Here is a 21,127-nt window from a genome sequence, read left to right as displayed (position 1 = left end):
TCTTAAGTATTTGTTGACTCGTAGGAGCTGAACCTTAGGCAAAGGAGATGGATTGAGTTGCTTAAGGATTATGACTGTTCGATCGAGTATCACCCAAGCAATGCTAATGTGGTAGCCGATGCTCTAAGTCGTAGAGTCAGATTCGATCCGAGAGCAATGTTTGCTCGTCGAGTCTCAGATGATGATGAAAGTCTCTGGTGAGTTGCAAGTGAGGCCAACCTGGGTGGATCAGATTAAGGAAAATAGTTGAACGATGAGTCTTTGGTCGCTCGTTTTCAACAAGTTAAGGAAGGGGAAACTTCTGAGTTTGGGAGCCAAAAGAGACGTTGCAACAGCAATACCCTCATCTGTTTGGATTAGGTAAATTTTGAGGACGAAATTTCTTTAAGGAGGGTAGAGTTGTAACGCCCCAATTTTCGGAATCTCGTGAATGTTGGCATAGGTTTAATTATGTTAGTGGGCCTCTAGAAAGGCCAAACTTAAGATAGAACCCGACAATTTTAGTTAATTTTTGTTCCATAAGAAAAAGGGGGTGAAATTATGAAATAGGACCTATGTGAAAATGTTTGAAAATGATATAGGCTAAATTGAAGTGGCCAAATAAATAGGAGTGCAAAATAGGAGGATTTGCATGACAAACCTCCCATTTTACATGAAGTGGCCAACCATCATGTTGTTGTAGACAAAATGTACACTTGATATCCATAATTTATGGTACAAATTGATACAAATTGATAATAGGTTAGGTAAATGTTCCATGATAATGGGTTAGGTAAATGTTTCATGATAATAGGTTAGGTAAATGTTCCATGATAATGGGTTAGGTAAATGTTCCATGATAATGGGTTAGGTAAATGTTTCATGATAAGAATATCATGTCTTTTGTATTAAAGAATTAAATGGATGAAATATGAAGTTTTATTAAAAGAAAAGGGTGAAAAGAACAAAGTTTTGTCCATCTTTGTTCATCATAGCTGAAAGTTAGAGAAGAGAAAGGAGAGGAGAAAGCTCTTGAGTATTCGGTCATTAGGAGGAGGAAAATTGAAGGTAAGTTCTTGGTACCTTGCTTCTATTTTGAGGTTCATGAGTTCTTCTTGATTCTACCTTAACTCTTGAAGTATATTTTGATTTTTAGTTGTGTTGTGAGCATTTGGTCATGAATTAAAATGAAGGAAATGGTTGTTGTTTCATGTTCTTTTGATGAAAATGGAAGATATGTGAAGTTGAGCCAAACAAATGAGCATGCATGTGCCTTAGATGCTAAAGGGAAAAATCGGCTAACATGTTGTGCTTTAAAATGATGAAATGGAGATTATGCTTAAGTAAAAATCATAGATATGTGATGATTGATTGGTGATATACATGTTTAAATAACATGCATGCAAGATAGGTGTATGAAAGAGTGATTTGGTAATAAATCTGCTTGGGACAGCAGCAGTAACGTGACTTTGGAAAATCACCATAAATTGTGGGAGATGAATTAGAAGCTAAATAAATTATGTAATTAAAGCTTATTGAGCCTAGTTTCTAATGAAATAAACAAGAACATATTTTGAATTCTTTACAATGAGAAATTTGATTCGTAATGAAGAGTGGTCAGATTAGTCAAATAGTGAAACATGGGAAACTTTGAGAAAAATCTGGTATTGATTGGATAAACCAAAAATTCTGAAAATTTTATGGATAGAAGATATATGAGTCTATTTTCAGGGAAAATTAACGGAACTTGATTTGGAGTTTCGTAGCTCCAGTTATAAATGATTTAGTGACTGTTGTTCAGGAAGACAGCTTGCAGTGAAATTATGATTATGTGGTAAACATTGACAAAAATTTGTTAATGGGTTGCTTATTGATTTCTTATAAGCTTACTATGATCTGTAGGTGTGGTTGGCCGAATATTGTAAGGGATTAATACGTAGTTCGTATTTAAATAGTTAGATTAACGTGTTAGTAATCCAATTGTAGGCGGTTCGTGTGTGGATCTCGTCAGCATATCGTCGCAAACAGGTGTGTAACTAACACCCTCTTTCTTAGTCTAGACGGCAAAAGCGAAAAGCGAAATGTTGAAAACTCGGTATTTTGTAGATTTGCGAGTGTGCGAATGCTCGTGAGGTAAATCGATTAATGTTTTTGGTAAGCTGCAAAATTTGGACTGCAAAGTGCATGATTTCTGTGCCCTCAATATTTTTGGGCTTAATGGGCCAAAATTGGAATGATGGGCCAACGGACCCAATTCGGTAAGAACCCTCGGTACGTGATTCGTTAGTACGTGAAAAGTAGGAATATGCATGAAAAACCCTAAAATAGATAAATTATGAAATACCTTTAAAAGTGGAAAATTTACGCTTTACCCCTAGTAGATAAATTACCGAAATATCCTTAGGGTTAAATTGACCTAAATGCATGTTTGATGTTGTTATTTTCGCATGCCATGTTATTATCGATGCATGGGACCTGGGATATTGATGGAGGAAGTCTTGAAAGTGGCTTGTCCACGATCGGAGGCTTTGCCTCAATTTATCGTTAATCGAGCAACAAGGTGCAATCGTGGAGTGTTGTTAATGGGTGGGTTGAGCTATTCCCACATGGAGTGTATGGCTGGTACGGGTGGAGTGTAGTGGTTGGTGGGTTGAGTAGTCTCCCCAAATGGGCTTGCATATGTTTACTTGATGTTGCATGTATTTTGAAATGGGCCTATGGGCCATATCTGTTATCTGAATAAGGGCTAAGGCCCGCTTTATTGTAATCTGAAAAGGGCTCGCCCAGACCACATTACTGAATAGGCTTAGGCCCAATGGGCTTGAGCTGACTTGGACTTTGAATGAGTTTTCCTTACACACTGAGTTTCCCCAAACTCACCCCTTTTATTTTCATCCACGCAGGAAATCCCCAACCATAGTGGGCTTGGAGCTGTGAGGGAATTCAAAGTGGCCACCCGTTCTGAAAGTTTGATTTTCTTCTGGTGAACTGGACATCCTTTTAATTACGTTTGAGGTTTTGGGCTTTTAAATGTAATAAAGCCGCTTATTTATTTTGATGGTTTTAATATGTATTACTAAGATAGGTATTACTTATTTTAACTGTTGAAACTGGATAGCTTTAGGGCGTTTTCAAAAACAACAGATTGATTTCAAAATAACATGACAACAAGCAAAGCTTCCGCAATGAAAGTATTTTCCAAAATTAATCACTTTTCCTAAAATGACTTAATCAAATCGGTTTCTTAGAAATATCCATGACGTTAAGGTGTGGCAATGGCGGTATGCATGTCTAGGATTGGATCCGAAGGAGCTTGGTACTTAGCAATCCGATGGACTCACCACCTCTTTCCGGTTTCCTACGGTTCACTGACTTCCATTCACTTTAACCCTTAATGAATTAATCTTTTGAACATTAAGTACGATTTTCTGCACTTAGAATGGATTTTTTTTTAACGTTTTTGATGTGGCATGCCGGATCCGGCCATAACTTCTGGGCCGGGTTTGGGGTGCTACAGGTTTGTCATGCAAATCCTCCTATTTTGCACTCCTATTTATTTGGTCACTTCAATTTAGCCTATAGCATTTTCAAACATTTTCACATAGCTCCTATTTCATAATTTCACTCACAAATGACAAAAATTAAAGCATGAAATTTTGTCAACATTCACAGAATTCCCGAAAATTGGGGCGTTACAGCATATGTACTTATCGTATTAACAACTTAAATCTGACATATTAAAAAAATGAAATAGTTCTTTTAATTTTAAATGTATATTTCTTATCCAAGTTTTCAATACAATAAATATAGGTGTTCTAAATTTCAATACAATATCCAGCATAATTCTTAAATATATAAATAAAAACTTTGAATCTCATGTGATGGCGTGATGGTTAGGGGTGTTCACTGGCTCAAGTATGGCCTGAGTTTGAGTTGCGCTTGTCGTATTGATTGTTCGAACTTTGCCATCTTATTGTAATTCATCAGAAAGAAAATCATGTTTAACTTCAAAATATTTTAAAATTATATTTAACTTAGTTATATATTGATGATGAGATGAATTTATTAAATTATTTTATGTAAAATTAATTAGTTACAATTATTAAAAAGATTATAATTGAAAATTTGATTAAAATATAAATTTTAAAAATTTATTAAGCCCCTTGTGCTTCCAAAAACTCATTCCACAAAGGGTCCATATAACTTTTTTTTTACCCAACTTTATTATTGATAAATTCGAGGAAAAAGTATCTTTTTCCAGTCTTCTATTAATTTGGATGTGATAGAATACTAACATTTACATGACTCGTAATCATCCACCGCTTATGCCGGGGTTTAATGAAACAATTTTTATTTAATATTAAATTTTGTAATTTAAACAACAATTAATTTATTAAAACTCATTAGATATTAATTAATTATTTAAACTCTTATTTTGAATTTTTTATCAAATATGTTATATTTTGTTAATTATAAAATTTGAATTTATGAAAATATTTTTATTAAAATATATGAGAACCTTAAATTTATTCACAAGTTATTTTATGGATACTTCATTTTAAATTAATCTTAAAAGTGAATATTCAAATCAACCCTTGTGTCGGTAAATAATGTTGAGTATGAGTCAGATGATTTATTGACATATGAAATCAAATTAAATAATAAAAATTAATTTAATTATAAAAATATTAATATTATATAAAAATAATATGTGAGGGATAAAATCAGATTATGAAATTAGGTGAAGCTGGCCCAACTTCACGATTAGACATGCAAACTTTGTGCTTTCTACGCTACAAGAAATAGGAAAAACCCCTCATGCTTAAATGGTTTACTTTTTGTGCTTTATATACTACTAGTCCAATAAAATGGGAACAAACGTTGAAGAATGAAAAAAAATGGGCTCATGCTGCTTGAATGGCAGAATAGAAATGGGAGCAACAAATGTTTGGGTTTTATTTATTAAGGATTTGGACTTTGAGTTTGATCATGCTTGGGTTTGACTAAACAACTATATGACTATATGACTAAACAACTCAAGCCTTCTCCGAAATATTCCTCATGTTTCACTCCGTCTATGGATTTGAATAAGTTGAAGCGATCTAATGATCGAAGAAAAATGCAATAGCAAAATCATGACGTTATAAGTTCAGAAACTTATGTTTGGAGAGTCTATTAAACGACTTGTATGACAAACATTAGTTCCCTCTTTAATTGTTGGAACTATCTTCCCTGTAATGAGTTTTGTTAATTTGTCTTTCGCTGCTTTCTCTTGAATGCAGGCTAACTCTTTTGGATTTTCACTTTCCTCGTATCATTAAGTGATTCGGATTAGGGATTTTCTAAAACATTCTCTGCCTTCAGGTCAAACAGAAACTTAGTCCTGCAGCATATAAAGATTTTGTGGGTTATACGAAGGAAATAGTCCAAAGTGGTAAAAGATTGGTAATCCTCTGCAATGCATTGTGGAGTTATTTTCAGGACCTGAGAGGCTTTCTCTTCTTGAAAGGTATGCATCTACTTCAAAATAGCAATAAATTTGAAGACTGAGAGCAATTACGTTACATTGTGCGGTTTTAGTAGGCTTAACCTTGTATACATTGTGTTGAAAAGTCAACAAAGGTAGGAAGCAACTTGTTAAAAAGGTGAAGCAAGTTGCACCGAATGTTGAAAAGTTGAATGGGATAATTGCAATTTTGGTCCCTAATTTTTTAGGCCATTTGCAAGTTAGTCCCTGAACTTCAACTATAAATAGGCCTTTTCATTTTTCATTTCAACCATCCCAACCAATCTTTCTCTCTTAGTTTTCTCTCTTCTCCCATTTGAGAATTCTTAAAGAATTCTATTTGTTCGTAATATTTTGGAGATAGTAAAGTTATCATCTGGTGTTAGTGCCCGAGGACGTAGGTATAATTTACCGAACCTCGTTAAAACTCTTGTGTTCTTTCTTGTCCTATTTTTCTTTCAATATTTGAGGGTATAATAGTAGTATTTAATTGTGCTATTAAATTACTATAAAAGGGATATTCTGACTAAGGAAAGACTTGGTATTTAAGAGATCCTTGTGATCCACATCTCTTCCCTGGGAATTGAACTTTGTGTGATTTTTTAGTACAATAATTTACACGCTTCCGACCCTATTGAAACAACAAGTGGTATCAAGAGCCGAAGGTTAATCGTAGTATGCTCTGTGGTTGCAGTTTAAACTGATCTTCCACATCAGAAAAGATTTCCTTAGGTATATTGAAAGATTATGGAGAAAACGGTCGGTGTAGGAGCTTCAACATCGTCCATGTGGACAAGACCGACAATTGCAAATGCAAGATTGGCCGTGGAGATCTTTGATGGCACGGGCCATTTTGGTATGTGGCAAAGTGAGGTTCTAGATGCCCTTTTTCAGCAGGTCTAGACATTGCCATTGATGAAGAGAAACCAGATGATGTATGGGAGAAAGATTGGAAGGCGATCAATCGGTTGGCATGTGGCACAATTCGATCATGCCTTCTCGAGAGCAGAGGTATGCTTTTTCAAAGGAGACTTCGCAAATAAGTTGTGGGTGGCACTTGAAGAAAAATTTTGAAGAAAACAGTCAAAATAAGCTCCACTTGAAGAAAAGACTGCTTTCGCTTCACTTACGTCCCAGTACCACAATGAATGATCACATCACCAAATTTAATCAGTTAGTCACCGATTTGCTAAATATGGATGAGACATTCAAAGATGAAGATTTGGCTTTGATGTTGTTGGGGTCACTTCTCGAGGAGTTTGAGTTCTAGAAACTACTCTACTTCATGGCAGAGTGATATATCTCGAGCGAAGTCATGCGGCCTTATACGCTTATGAACAGAGAAAGAAGGACAAACAGAAAAACTCAATCGAGATCTGAAGCTTTAGTAGTCCGAGGTCGTTCATACACTCGGAAGAAAACTCAAAAGGGAGATCAAAGTCAAAGTCCGACTGGGAAAGATGAATGTGCCTTTTGTCATGAGAAAGGCCCTTTGGAAGAAAAATTGTCCAAAGTGAAGAATAAGGAAAAGTCTGCTGTAGATGCTTGTGTTGCAAAGCATGATACCGTGACTCAATTATCATCGGTTGCATCATCATCGCTGCTCCATTCGGATGAGTGGATATTGGATTCGGGTTGTACCTATCATATGTCCCCTAACCGGAGTGGTTCTCGATTTAGTAGAACTAAATGGAGGAGTTGTTTATATGGGCAATGACAATGCTCAGTAAAGCTGTTGGGATAGGTTCAATCCAATTAAAGAATCAAGATGGATCAACCGAGTTCTAACCGATGTTGAGACGTGCCGCTTGAAGAAAATCTCATCTCATTGGGAGCCTTGGAATCCAATGGTTCAGTTGTTACTATGAGAGATGGGGTTTTGAAAGTGACATCTGGCGACTTGTGATATTGAAGGGCATCGGGAAAAATAACTTGTATTACTACCAAGGTAGTACAGTTATTGGAGCAAATCATTGCAGCCTTCCTAAGTAACAAAGAATTGGACTCAATGCGGTTGTGGCATATAAAGTTGGGACATGTTAAATGAAAAATCCTTGCAAATTCGCAAAGCAAGGATTGTTGAAAGGTGCAAAGGCTTGCAAATTAAAATTTTGCGAGCATTGTGTTCGGGAAAGCAAAGAGAGTGAAATTGAGATCGCTATCCATAATACAAAAGGTATTTTGGAATATGTTCACTCAGATGTGTGGGGCCTTCCAAAACACTTTCGTTGGGAGGAAAACACTACTTTGTTACTTTTGTTGATGACTTTTCCGAAGAGTTTGGGTGTATACCATGAAAACTAAAGATGAAGTGCTTGGAGTTTTTCTTAAATGGAAAACTATGATCGAAAACCGATCGGCAAGAAAATCAAGCGGCTTAGGACGGACAATGGAGGGAATATAGAAGTGATCCGTTCTTCGATGTGTGCCAAGAGTATGGTATTGTTCGACACTTCACGCTTAGGGATACACCACAGCAGAATGGAGTGGCAGAGCGTATGAATCGAACATTCTTGGAGAAAGTTCGATGTATGTTGTCCAATCTTTGGGTTGGGCAAGCAATTTTGGGTGAGGTGTGACATACTACCGCCATCTTGTTAATCGCTTGCCATCATCGCATTAGAAAGAAAAACTCCTATGGAGGTATGGTCGGAAAACCGGCCATGATTATGATTCCTTACATATGTTTGGATCCACTTGCATATTACCATGTGAAGGAGTCAAAGTTAGATCCGAGGGCAAAGAAAGCTCTCTTTATGGGAATCACTCGAGTGAAGGGATTTCGTCTTTGGTGCTTAGACACAAAGAAAATGATCTCAGAAGAGAGATGTTACCTTTGATGAATCTGCCACATTGAAAAAGGTAGCAGATGAAGATATTCAGACAAGCGATACTCCACAGCAGGTGGAGTGTACTCCAAAACAGGTGGAGTTTGAGCAGATGGGGATTTGCCCAGTTAATAAGTCTAATTCTCCAACCACAATGGAGGAATTAGAGGTTGAAGAGGTTCTGACCCAAGAACCATTAAGTACACCAGAACCAGTTGCAGTTGCAAGGCCAAGGAGAGAAATTCGTAAACACCTTCGATTATCGATATGGTGGCCTACGCCTTCCCGTTGTTGATGATGATATTCCTATCACTTATCAAGAAGCAATGCAAAGCTTAGAAAGTGATAAATGGAAAAGCGCCATGGATGAAGAAATGCAATCTCTCCTGAAGAACAATACTTGGGAGTTGGCGCAATTCGAAAGGTAAAAGGGCAATCGGATGCAAGTGGGTATTCGCAAAGAAAGATGGATCTCCTAGTAAGAAAGATGTTCGCTACAAGGCAAGGTTGGTAGCTAAAGGCTACGCCGTAAGGAGGAATTGACTACAATGATGTATTTTCCCCCTTGTGAAGCATTCCTCCATTAGAATTTTGTTGGCCTTGGTAGCACAGTTGAATTTGGAGCTAGCTCAACTTGATGTTAAGACGGCTTTCTGCATGGTGAGTTAGAAGAGGAGATCTATATGACTCATTTCAAGGATACACAGATCTGGTGGTAGAAATTGGGTTTGTAAGTGAACAAATCGCTATATGGATTGAAGCAATCCCGAGGCAAGTGGTACAAGCGATTTGATAGCTTTATGAAAAGGCGAAGTACACAAGAAGCAAATATGACAATTGTGTGTATTTGCAGAAGTTTGATGACGGATCTTTCATTTATCTACTCTTGTATGTTGATGATATGTTAATCGCTTCGAAGAGCCAAAAAGAGATAGATAAGCTGAAGGCTCAGTTGAATCAAGAGTTCGAGATGAAAGATCTAGGTGAGGCCAAGAAGATTCTCGGCATGGAGATAAGTAGAGATAGACAGAGAGGCAAGCTTTGTTTGAATCAGAAGCAATATCTGAAAAAGGTATTACAATGTTTTGGTGTAAATGAAAACACAAAACATGTAAGTACCCCACTTGCTTCTCATTTGAAACTTAGTGCTCAATTATCTCCGAAAACTGAAGAAGAAAGAGAATATATGGCAAAAGTCCCATATGCTAATGCAGTTGGGAGTTTGATGTATGCGATGGTGTGTACGCGGCCTGACATTTCACAAGCTGTTGGAGTTGTGAGCAGGTATATGCATGATCCTGGAAAGGGACATTGGCAAGCTGTGAAATGGATTCTGCGGTATCTTCGAAAAACCGTAGATGTTGGTTTAGTTTTTGAGCAGGATGAAACACTTGGTCAGTTTGTAGTTGGATATGTTGATTCCGACTTTGCTGGTGATTTAGATAAACGCGTTCAACTACGGGTATCTGCTTACTCTTGCTAAAGCCCAGTGAGTTGGAAGTCTACCTTGCGATCTCATGAGTCGTGTGTCTACTACAGAGGAGAATATATGGCGATTCTGTAAGTCATTAAGGAGGCTATTTGGCTTAATGGATTGTTGAAAGACTTGGGAGTTGTTCAAAGTCACATTAGTCTATATTGTGACAATCGAGCGCTATTCATTTAGCGAAAAATCAAGTCTATCATTCAAGAACCAAGCATATCGACGTAAGATATCACTTTAAAGGAAGTCTTTGAAAAGGAAAAATTCTACTTCAGAAGATTCCCATGCAGATAATCCTGCAGATATGATGACCAAAGTGGTAACAACAATCAAGTTTAATCATTGTTTGAACTTGATTAATATCCGAGAATTTGAGCACCTTCAGTGTATGGCGCCGAGAGCGCATTTGGAGGCACTACAAAAGATAACTTTATCGAATTTGGGGAGTTGAAGGAAGTGTGTGAAGATGCGATTATCCTAATCAAATCTTCAAGGTGGAGATTGTTGAAAAGTCAACAAAGGTAGGAAGCAACTTGTTAAAAGGTGAAGCAAGTTGCACCGAATGTTGAAAAGTTGAATGGGATAATTGCAATTTTGGTCCCTAATTTTTAGGCCATTTGCAAGTTAGTCCCCGAACTTCAACTATAAATAGGCCTTTTCATTTTCATTTCAACCATCCCAACCAATTTTCTCTCTTAGTTTTCTCTCTTCTCCCATTTGAGAATTCTTAAAGAATTCTATTTGTTCGTAATATTTTGGAGATAGTAAAGTTATCATCCGGTGTTAGTGCCCGAGGACGTAGGTATAATTTACGAACCTCGTTAAAACTCTTGTGTTCTTTCTTGTCCTATTTTTCTTTCAATATTTGAGGGTATAATAGTAGTATTTAATTGTGCTATTAAATTACTATAAAAGGGATATTCTGACTAAGGAAAGACTTGGTATTTAAGAGATCCTTGTGATCCACATCTCTTCCCTGGGAATTGAACTTTGTGTGATTTTTTAGTACAATAATTTACACGCTTCCGACCCTATTGAAACAACACATTGAGCAGACACTTTCTGATACTCATCCAGTTAATGCCATATTGTGCGGTTTTAGGTTTCACTGGAAATGTGGCAAAATTAATTTCATATTCTCAGCATGAGTTAATGATTTATAAAGCTAAGCCTAACATTGTCTGAGATCATCAAATATGTTAGAGCCTTAAAGGCTGCAAGTCCCATCAGAGGTCTTATCTGCAACACTAGCAAAGAAACAAATTGCCACTATTCTTTAGCCTGTCATTCATTTCCATGCCCCTTTTTAGCTTGCAACTATTATCGATTATTTTTATTGGATCTTACCCTCTGTTGTCATCTGTTACAGATTCAAGGATTACGTGCCTGCGATATATCGTTCTTTGTATGAGCAGTACAAGAAATGCTTGAAAATCAGAGGAACTAAACTTATCTGGTCAAAACAGTAATTAGACGCTCCTTTTGCCAATGTGATCGGTTAGAAGTGAAAGATTGAGACTTTGGCAGCATTGTACTTTCTAGATCAACAATCTTTGAAGAAATATACAAACATTATGGAAGGTTTGTATGTAGTATACTGCAACTTTGCACAGCGTTTGGAAGCTTTTGGATGTGTAACCAAGCAGCCAAGTTGCTCATTTGTGTGTGGAGGAAAGAGACTTATTCAACATGAAGGTGGTGTTACACATAGCAAACAATATTTCCATAATTATTTGTTGCTACTACTGAAATTATGAAGGACTAGACCTGGTGACAGCTAACATTTTGTACAAATTGAAATCAAACCAACTGAAATAGCAGTGAAACTAAGAATATGGCTTATGGGAGTTTTTATTCAGTTCCATAAGAGCACTTTAAATCGACGTCTTAACACAGTCGCTACATATAAACATGGCATTGCAATCGACAAATTTCACAACAAAATTTTCTACATGTTTCCACTATAAAAATTTCTGAGGAAATTATCTATCATAAAATAGTAGCAGGAATCAACGGCCATTTGTATATAGTAAAACCATGCTTGCCTCCAATAAGGATTTATGTACAAAACAGATGCGATACACAATAGCACCATCACGTAACATGCGAAGAAGCTTGCATAGAAGGCATCCATATCAATGAAACCATGGTCTTCTTTGTTGCCAGCCGAAGCCTTGGGTGTCAATGGTGTTTCCACGGGCGAACAATTCTTCCCCACCAATAAGCCACAAAGAAAAGGATTCCCGACGTAGTTGCTTTCATCAAATGCTCCCAACTGTCCAATCCTTTCAGGTGTCTTTCCAGATAAATTGTTGTATGACACATTGAAGTATTCCAGGAAATGTAATACAGCAAATTCGGCGGGGATATTCCCTGTCAAATTGTTGTAGGAAAGATCTAGGCTTTCCATGTCCATGAGGTTAGAAAATGCTCGTGGCACAGGTCCGGTCAAGCTATTGTGAGAAAGGTTCAATGTGAAGAGTTTCATAATGTTTTTTGTTTCAAAACTAATTTCACCCGTAAGCTTGTTGCAGGAGAGATCAATTCCAGACATGTATTGAAGCATTCTTCTCTTGTAATTGTAGGATCTGCTCTTTACTGTGTATTCTATTGGAACTTCAATGGACATCGAGCTATTCATACCGGAATAAATACTATAATGCGGAATATATTGCTCAGTTAGATAGTTCAGCGCAAAAACTTTTAAACAAGAAGGAATAGCACCAGAGAGATTGTTTTGAGAAAGATCAATCAAGCTTAAACGATCCAACTTGCATAATTGAATTGGAATTTCACCCTCAAAGTGGTTTCTCCTTAAGAGAAGATAACTTAATTCAGAAAGATTGCTAACCCAATTTGGAATGTTACCCTTCAAGTGGTTGTAGCTGAGATCCAACGTCACCAACGAAGAGCTATCATGAAAAGCATTTGGTAACACTCCTTGTAGCTTATTTTTAAATAAATGAACTTCCCTCACCGACACCGGTTTGAAGCAAGATGGTAGAGTCCCAGATAAATGGTTCATGGAAAGGTCCAAAAGTTGAAGTTTGAGATTGAGACTACAAATTGCCCTTGGTATTGAACCTTCAAGTTGATTATCTGCCATGGCAACTTGTTCCAAATTCGAAGCATTTCCCCTCCATTGTGGCAACCTACCAAAGAGTTGGTTTCTGCTCACATCCAATGCTGCTAGCTCTGACATATTCCAAATCCAACTTGGGACATCACCATAGATATAGTTATTGCTAAGATCTAGTATATACAAGTGAGAGCAATTAGCTAAGACATTTGGGATCATCCCAGTGAAGTTATTTCCACTTAATTCGAGCTCTAACAAGCTCGTTAGATTAAAATTTCCAGAGAAAATTGATCCTTGTAATTTGTTATTTGATAATGCAAGGAATTGTAATGAAGAACAGCCCATAGCCATGTGCTGAGGTATCTCTCCAGATAATTGGTTGTTTGATAAGTCCAAAACTTGTAGGGAACTCATATCACCAAATGAAGAGGGAATGCTGCCATTGAAATAATTCCTTGATATGTTCAAATAACCCAAAAATGGTAGGTGTGCACCCATTCTTACTGGGATGTTGCCACCGAAGGCATTGTTGGATATATCCAAATGTGATAAAGTAGAATGCACACGCGATGGCACTTGAAAAGGCCCTGATAGAGAGCAATTCACGAGATTCAGGGTCACTAGCATCGTGTTATTTTCCAACAACCAAAATGGAAATCGATCCACCTTGAAATATATGTCTGAGAGAGAAACCTTCTGCAATTCACTTTGATGGTACAAGAATTTTGGAAATGACCCAACACTTCCACAACAAGATAAGCTGACGGAACTCAATTGGAACCTTGGAGCCAAAGAATGCGACATCTCTTGATCATCAGCATGTATGGTGTTGTTATCTGCATAGACGTACTTGAGTTTTGAAAGGTTGGACAAGGGTCTTAATGAGCTTGGGATGTAAAATTTATTGTTTGAAACATCCAACGATTGGAGGGATGTTAGACTTTCAAGGGCAGATATATTTCCAGAGAACTGATTAGAAGAGAGGTCTAAAGATTCAAGCAATGTTAGGCTCTGAAGGGCAGGTATATTTCCAGAAAATTGATTAAAAGAGAGGTCCAAAGATGCAAGCAATGTTAGGCTCTGAAGGGCAAATATATTTCCAGAGAATAGATTAAAAGAGAGGTCCAAAGATTCAAGTAATGTTAGGCTCTCAAGGATAGATATATTTCCAGAAAACTGATTGGAAGAGAGAGATAACTTTTTAAGGGAGGTGAGGTTGGAGAAACACATGAGTAAGCTACCCCTTAGATTATAGTGATTGATATCCAACTCTTGGAGATTTGTCAATTCACAAACATCTGCAAAAGTAGTAGTATTATGTGTATATATTTAAGGAGTTTACAAATAGGTGGAAACCAAAATAATAAATAAAATATGTTCAATTAATTAGAATAATAATCAAGAGTGAAAATTAGAATATATTTAAATCTAACTCAAAATAAATTTAAATAAAACTCATAAATAATGGCTTTAAACTTACAATTATTTGAGAGAGAATCTACACCTGATGGGATTCGAATCTAGGCATTCAAGATGCTAAGCCCTAATTCTTTGCCTTTAGAGCGTTTAACTTTTTTCTCTGGTCCATGTGGTTTGTAAAATTTAAAATTTTACCCTTTCTACTTGTGCAATTTGAAATTTAAAGACTAATTGGTATATTGTTATTAAATTTGAATATATGCATTTTAATATTCAAAGGTCTATTTAAAAAAATAGAAGTAGTTAATTTTTTTTATTTATATATAAAATCAAAATTATAAAGTGGATTTGAATATCCTTCCTTTATGGCTTTATGGGAATAAGCAAAGCAAATTCACATGTATATATTCATATTTGTTGTTTCAATAGGGTCGGAAGCGTGTAAATTATTGTACTAAAAAATCACACAAAGTTCAATTCCTAGGGAAGAGAGGTGGATCACAAGGATCTCTTAAATACCAAGTCTTTCCTTAGTCAGAATATCCCTTTTATAGTAATTTAATAGCACAATTAAATACTACTATTATACCCTCAAATATTGAAAGAAAAATAGGACAAGAAAGAACACAAGAGTTTTAACGAGGTTCGTAAATTATACCTACGCCCTCGCACTAACACCGGATGATAACTTTACTATCTCCAAAATATTACAAACAAATAGAATTCCTTAAGAATTCTCAAATGGGAGAAGAGAGAAAACTAAGAGAGAAAGATTGGTTGGGATGGTTGAAATGAAAAATGAAAAGGCCTATTTATAGTTGAAGTTCAGGGACTAACTTGCAAATGGCCTAAAAAATTAGGGACCAAAATTGCAATTATCCCATTCAACTTTTCAACATTCGGTGCAACTTGCTTCACCTTTTTAACAAGTTGCTTCCTACCTTTGTTGACTTTTCAACAATATTCATTTAGAATCCGAATATTATCTGAATTTATAACATTCGAATATAAAAAAAAGCATATCAAATTTATAGATATTTGAATCTATAATCCAATTACCACATCTAAGAGAAATTATATTTCAAAATTAAAAAAGCAACACATTTATATATACTAAATCTAGAGATATATAAAACTAAAATGACGAGTAACTGAAAATAGAATATTTACCATGCATAGGTGGAGTGTTGTTACCATCAATACCATAGGCGGTCAATTTTTTAAGAGAAATGAGTAGTCCAAAAACTTGAATAAAGTTTGAAGGTAAAGATGATTCATACAACTCCAACTCTTCCAAACTTCTCAAATTTAGGCCTTCTGTTCAATAACATTAACTGCAAGTTATATTTTGAAAAAAAAAATATAGGAAACAAAGTATATTTATAAAACTACGAAGAAGATAAAGATTTGAAATTATGAGTTTCATTCTTTTATTTTACATAAATAGAGATGTTAGTTTTATCTATTTTAATTTGTCAAAATTTGGTTCATGTACTTTGTGTAAATTAAGAAGCTACTCTAGTTATTGGTAATAATATATATTCTCATCTTAACATCCTTTTATAATTTTTTTTTGAAAATATTATAACGTTGAAAAATCAATTTCCTAAAAAAAAACCATAAAAAACTTAAACCGCACCTTAGCATCCTTTCATAAATTAAAACTACTAAATTAATTAATCAAGATTTTTTTAAATATAGAAAATGGATTTAAAATAAAATTTGACCTTACAAGTATATATTATCCAATATATATTGTTAAGGGCAATTTTAAATAAAAATGACTTACAATTAAATAAATATTATCATAAGAGAGAAATTGAAAGAATGAAATTACCTTCTCGAGTGAGATTTTTATTGATCTTACAATCCCACAATTCTAAACGCTTCAATGAAGTAAAGTCTGCTGTAACAGAGGCTTTCAATAATAAGTATGTGTGAGAGACATAATGGCAAAGATATATATTAGAGAAATATCCCAACAAAATGTACACCATCAAATTATGTCTTGTACTATTTACACATTTAAAAATTAGTCTCTCTACTATTAATCTCGGAAATTTAATCTCTTTATTCATTTGATTTAATAATTGAAATTCAACTGATAACATCATCTTTTCGTTAAATTGGATTACATGGCTTTTTTAAAAATGAAATATTTACTCACGTGGCTAACTGTATTTTGCAGATTATAACATTATTTGCAAATGCTTAAAATGTGTAATAATTTGATCGAACAAAAAAAAATTTACGTGAGTGGAAGGCGAAGCAAACAAAAATGTTGAATCTAGTATTGTAAGATTTTCGATTTTGAATCTAGAATTGTAAGGTTCTTAGCTTTGTTTCAAAGAAAGGAGAGTAATGCTGGTATTTTTATTTTTCTGACATAATGTGCCCTTAAATTGGCAATATGAGCAAAATTTTCTGCTTTAAAAATATCACACAATCCAAATGAATACAATTAAAAATGGATTAATTAAATTTAAAAAAAGCGATGAGTATAAGGACTGTATGCATAATTAGACCTAGATGTATAAATTAATTCATAATATTTAATTTGTAAGAAAACATCAAAACTTACTATTGTGGGAATAAGAAGCCATTCTAGTTTCATTAATATTAAATCCTCTTAAAGAAAGAGTCTTTAAAGTGGGGAATAAGCCCAGTGACTGTAATGAGAAGCTACAACCTGCATCTGCATCTATAGCTGCATGTAAAACAATGCTTTATTTCTTTAGAATATGTGTAATTAACAAGTCAGGGCAAATAATTAAACATTTTTTTCAAATGTCTAATTACCTGGATTGCAGGCCATATACAGCTCCTCCAAATTACTCAGGCGATTTAAATCTGAGGAGAATCAGAAATTGAAAAATAGTTTAGTTCAAATAAAGCTTATGAATGTATGTTACTCATTCAATATTTCTTTTTTCTTCTTAAGAAAATAAAAACAGAGGATGGGGAGAAGGTTGATTTTTACCTTTCATATCTATTAATCCATTACCACTCAAATTCTTTAGATTTGAAAGTGTAGCAAGAGATGACAATATACTATTGTTGAAATCATTACCACTCAAATCAACAACTTTCAAATTCATCAGCCTTAGCCCTGCACCATTATCAAGTAACAACATTTTTAGTTATTTAATTTCACAAAATATATTTTTTTTAAAAATTGATACGTGTCTCTTTTGTTTAACATTTTATTATATCTATAGACAATTATCAACCTAATGATTTTACTTATGGAGTCCAAAATCTCCACCAATATACCAAATATTTTCTCTAAATTTATAATAAATTTAACAATAACAAAATTAAAAAATAAATTTAATGTTAAATTAAAAAAATCATAAATACCTTGAGATGGAATAAATCCATTCACTTCATTATCGGATAAGATCAACTCCTCTAAATTGCTGAGAGCATTTAAATCTAAAGATAACGTTACAAAGGAAACTAAAAATAAGTTTATTTTCTTTAGCATGTGAAAACCAATAGTATATTAATTGAAATATTTAAAGCATTCATAATGGGAACTATTCATTAAGCCTACAACATTATTTGAGTTAGATTTTGAACAAAGTTATTTTCAATTCCCACTTAGTCTCTTTTATTATGTTAATAATATATATATTTCAAAAAATAACTATTCTTTTGTAAATGTGAAAACGAGCTTTTCGATTAAGTTTTGGCCTAACTTCAATGAGTTTATTTAGTTCAACTTATGAAATTTCTATTGTCGATAGTAAATATTAGGTTAAGTGTTCAAATAGAGATGAAACTTTTTATGAGTTGCACATAAACAAAAACTTTAAAAATAGTTAAGTAAAAGTTAAGTCTGCCTCATACAAGAGAGAAACCTTACACAATGACCAAATAAGAGTTGAACCTTTTCAATTGTGCTCAAATAATATCTTATTAAATCATCTGTGTTTTATTCTAAACATACCAACATTCATTTAATTTTTACTTTAAAAAAGGCATGACTTTTTTTTTTTACCATTTTGGAAGGTAATTAGGTGCTTGCAAATGATTATTAACAATTTATTTAATATATGTCTAATTAATTGGAAAATGGATGAAAAGCATTTAATTGTGAAAGGAAAATTACAAGTAAAACTAATAACAAATCATATAAAATCAAAGGATACTATATTCTTACCTTTTGTATATATTGCCCCCTTCAGTTTGTTATATGATAAATCCAATGACTTCAAATTCGAGAGCTCAACAAGGGATGAGAATATGCTATTGTTAAAGAGATTATACCTTAAATTAAGTACCTCAAGTTTGTTCAACTTCATTCCTTCTTTTCCTGAAAGGATAAAAAATTTAACGTAATTTCATCTTTAAAAAGATGATATGTTGGAACAACAATTAATTAGCCAACTGATTTACCATGGAATATTGACCCAAGGCTCTTAATTTCATTTCCCTCTAAAGACAGCTCCTTCAAGTTCATCCAATTATTATTGCTTTCTGTTCATATCCAATGAAAATATATGTTAGTTAATCATGTTATTTAAAAAGGGATAATATAACATTTACTCCCTGAATTTTGTAATTTTCTCCAACTTGGTCCTTGAACTGTTTTTTGTCCACATTAGTCTTGGAATTTAACATCTTTCCATAGCTTTGGTCCATGAGATGATGTGGCACTATGAGATTTTGTCATGTCATTACCTAAATTCTTGAAAAATTGCTAAATTTTAGGACTAATGTGGACCAAAAAAGTTTATGGACTAAGTTAGAAAAAATTACTAAATTCAAGGACTAAATGTTGCTTTACCCTTATAAAAACAACTAACTAGTAAGCTTTCTATTTTTTTAATCAAATTAAGCATGATATTCAAAAAGGAAACATGCCTTGTATATCAAGGGTTCCTTTTAGTCCGCAATACTCCAAACGCAATGATTTTAAAGAGGCAAAACCGTCTAGTTGTGATAGGATGTTATTTCTTAAACTATTGCCAGATAAATCCAAAGTTTCTAAATTTTTCAGCTTTGATAACATCTCAATATCTATCAACAATAATATTAAAAAAAGGGTCAAAACTACTTTAAACTTGGATAAGCTTTGCATCATATACAATTTAATACTTTTACCATTGGTAGGATTTAATCCTGTGAATATATTGTAAGCTAGATTTAAAGACTTGAGTGATGAAAGTTCACTTAAGGATGCTAAAATGCTATGGTTGAAATGATTTTCACTCAAGTCAAGATTCTCCAACTTGTCCAATTTCAATGACAACCTTTCAAAACCTACAAGGAACAAGGAAATATAGTAAATTAAGATCAAAGAAAATGTGGGCAGACAAGGGTCTTGGGTCCAAAAGATATGGTAAAATTTCAATTGGTAAAATTTCAATTTAATCCTTACCGAAATTATAAATTGATGCAATAATAAAATGTCATTTCAACAACGAACAAGTAGTTGAAATGATTTTTTTAACATTCAAAATAAGAAAAATAAATAAATGCTCATGATAAAGTTGAAAGGTAATAAACCTTGATTGACAACACAACCAGCTATAGAATTCCCACTTAAATAAATGTTCTGTATTTCCTCAAAAGGAAGAAACAAAGAGGCATTAAGATACCAATGTATCTTCTTGTAGCTGGAATGGTTAAGGAAAAGATGGGTGACTCGTCCACTTATTGGGTTGCATTCAACCCTTTCCCACTCACAACAATTTGATGAACTCTCTTTAATTTCATCCACCAAGTAATCATAATAGATTAGATCTAATTCAAACTTATAATCAATGAACTCAAAGAAAGGTTTGAGTTGGAAGAGAGCAAATCTTTCTTCCTCTAAGCAACCATCACACAGCCCAGAACCTAACGATAACACTACAAGAACCATGGCTAACCATTTTGACTCCATCTCAGCAGTACTTTATGCATTTGTAGCCAATGCTGCAACCCCTTGTGCTTTATATGCTACAACTTAAATGAAGAACCCCCTCATGCTTCCAAGAAATTCATTCATAAGGGTCCACTCATCACTTAAATGGTATACTTTTTTGTTTTTCGACTTTATTATTGATTATTTTTCATGGAAACCTCTTATTTCTCTCCTCTATTAATTTGGATGTGATAGAATATTGATAAACTAGTATCAAATATCCTCTACATACGTCGGGGTTTAAATATGTTCCTATCAAATTTAAATTGATAATTAATGCTTAACTTTAAAATAATAGAAAGACTTTATTGATACAATACTCAACATAATTATAAAATATATAAATATATATTTTTAAAATGATTTATGTTGGATATTATTTATGATGCCTGTTTATTGTAACTTTCTTATGAAGTTTCATTTGAAGGTGGAAAATGTAGATTTTTGTTTCGATAGTTTGAATTATTATTGAGAAGACCTTGACTTAGCTGATAGCATGGTAAGGACATGTTTGATTGTGAAATTGTAATGCAAAACCGCAGGTAGAAAGGATTTATAACCATTGATTTCAGACAAAGCAACATCGAAAAGAATGTGTGGTTGTATGTCCGGTGAATTGGTTGAAGAGTGATGTGGGTACCATTTGCATTCCATGTATAAGAGGGAAAGTTGAAAGTAAACGCTGGATTCTCACGATTATGGAGCCCCCCAATTGACAATGATTGTTTAAATTACAAACGTCTAAACTAAGTTAAAAAGTTAAGCTTTTGGGGTCTTTGCATTTCATTTCTCCGGAATTACAATTTATTTTATTTAATTAATATTAAAAATTATGAATTAATTCTTATTTAAAATCTATTAAATAAAAATTAATTTTTATCATATAATTATAAATTAAATTTTATAAAGGATAATTATT

At 34.0% G+C, this 21,127-nt stretch overlaps 2 protein-coding genes and 1 long non-coding RNA gene across 4 annotated transcripts; 1 reads left to right on the top strand and 2 right to left on the bottom strand.

The window, feature by feature from the left end:
• Positions 1–2,086: 2,086 nt before the first annotated feature.
• Positions 2,087–3,031, top strand: LOC128294062 (uncharacterized). The gene is made up of 2 exons (XR_008284266.1): positions 2,087–2,237; positions 2,883–3,031. It is a non-coding gene; the product is annotated as an uncharacterized LOC128294062 (long non-coding RNA).
• An 8,580-nt stretch (positions 3,032–11,611) lies between these two features.
• LOC108485272 (receptor-like protein 15) lies at positions 11,612–18,981 on the bottom strand. The gene is made up of 9 exons (XM_053029773.1): positions 18,696–18,981; positions 18,460–18,612; positions 17,655–17,729; positions 17,275–17,403; positions 17,094–17,144; positions 16,876–17,001; positions 16,132–16,197; positions 15,465–15,611; positions 11,612–14,173 (listed from the first exon to the last, which is right to left on the bottom strand). The coding sequence occupies exons 1-9, from the start codon at positions 18,757–18,759 to the stop codon at positions 11,745–11,747; spliced, it is 3,240 nt and encodes a 1,079-aa protein (XP_052885733.1). The 5' UTR covers positions 18,760–18,981; the 3' UTR covers positions 11,612–11,744.
• A 64-nt stretch (positions 18,982–19,045) lies between these two features.
• On the bottom strand, positions 19,046–20,437 carry LOC128294061 (receptor-like protein 56). 2 transcript variants are annotated; one of them, XM_053029775.1, is made up of 3 exons: positions 19,809–20,437; positions 19,404–19,562; positions 19,046–19,319 (listed from the first exon to the last, which is right to left on the bottom strand). In XM_053029775.1, the coding sequence occupies exons 1-3, from the start codon at positions 20,185–20,187 to the stop codon at positions 19,147–19,149; spliced, it is 711 nt and encodes a 236-aa protein (XP_052885735.1). In that variant the 5' UTR covers positions 20,188–20,437; the 3' UTR covers positions 19,046–19,146. The 2 variants fall into 2 exon arrangements, with proteins under 2 accessions (XP_052885735.1, XP_052885734.1); XM_053029774.1 differs by having other exon boundaries at positions 19,046–19,562.
• Between the last annotated feature and the right edge of the window lie 690 nt (positions 20,438–21,127).

The sequence above is a fragment of the Gossypium arboreum genome, chromosome 6 (genome assembly GCF_025698485.1).
Source record: "Gossypium arboreum isolate Shixiya-1 chromosome 6, ASM2569848v2, whole genome shotgun sequence".
Classification (NCBI taxonomy): domain Eukaryota; kingdom Viridiplantae; phylum Streptophyta; class Magnoliopsida; order Malvales; family Malvaceae; genus Gossypium; species Gossypium arboreum.
Note: the sequence above shows the minus strand (reverse complement) of the source record. Positions and strands in the feature narration are given on the sequence as shown.

Coding starts and splice junctions, on each gene's coding strand:
- LOC128294061 (XM_053029774.1), bottom strand. CDS start 20,187: ATGGAGTCAAAATGGTTAGCCATGGTTCTTGTAGTGTTATCGTTAGGT. Junction 19,563..19,808: donor TGGTTGTGTTGTCAATCAAG/GTTTATTACCTT, acceptor TGTTCCTTGTAG/GTTTTGAAAGGTTGTCATTG.
- LOC108485272 (XM_053029773.1), bottom strand. CDS start 18,759: ATGAACTTGAAGGAGCTGTCTTTAGAGGGAAATGAAATTAAGAGCCTT. Junction 17,404..17,654: donor TGGATTTATTCCATCTCAAG/GTATTTATGATT, acceptor ATAATGGTGCAG/GGCTAAGGCTGATGAATTTG. Junction 15,612..16,131: donor TAAAAATCTCACTCGAGAAG/GTAATTTCATTC, acceptor GTTATTGAACAG/AAGGCCTAAATTTGAGAAGT.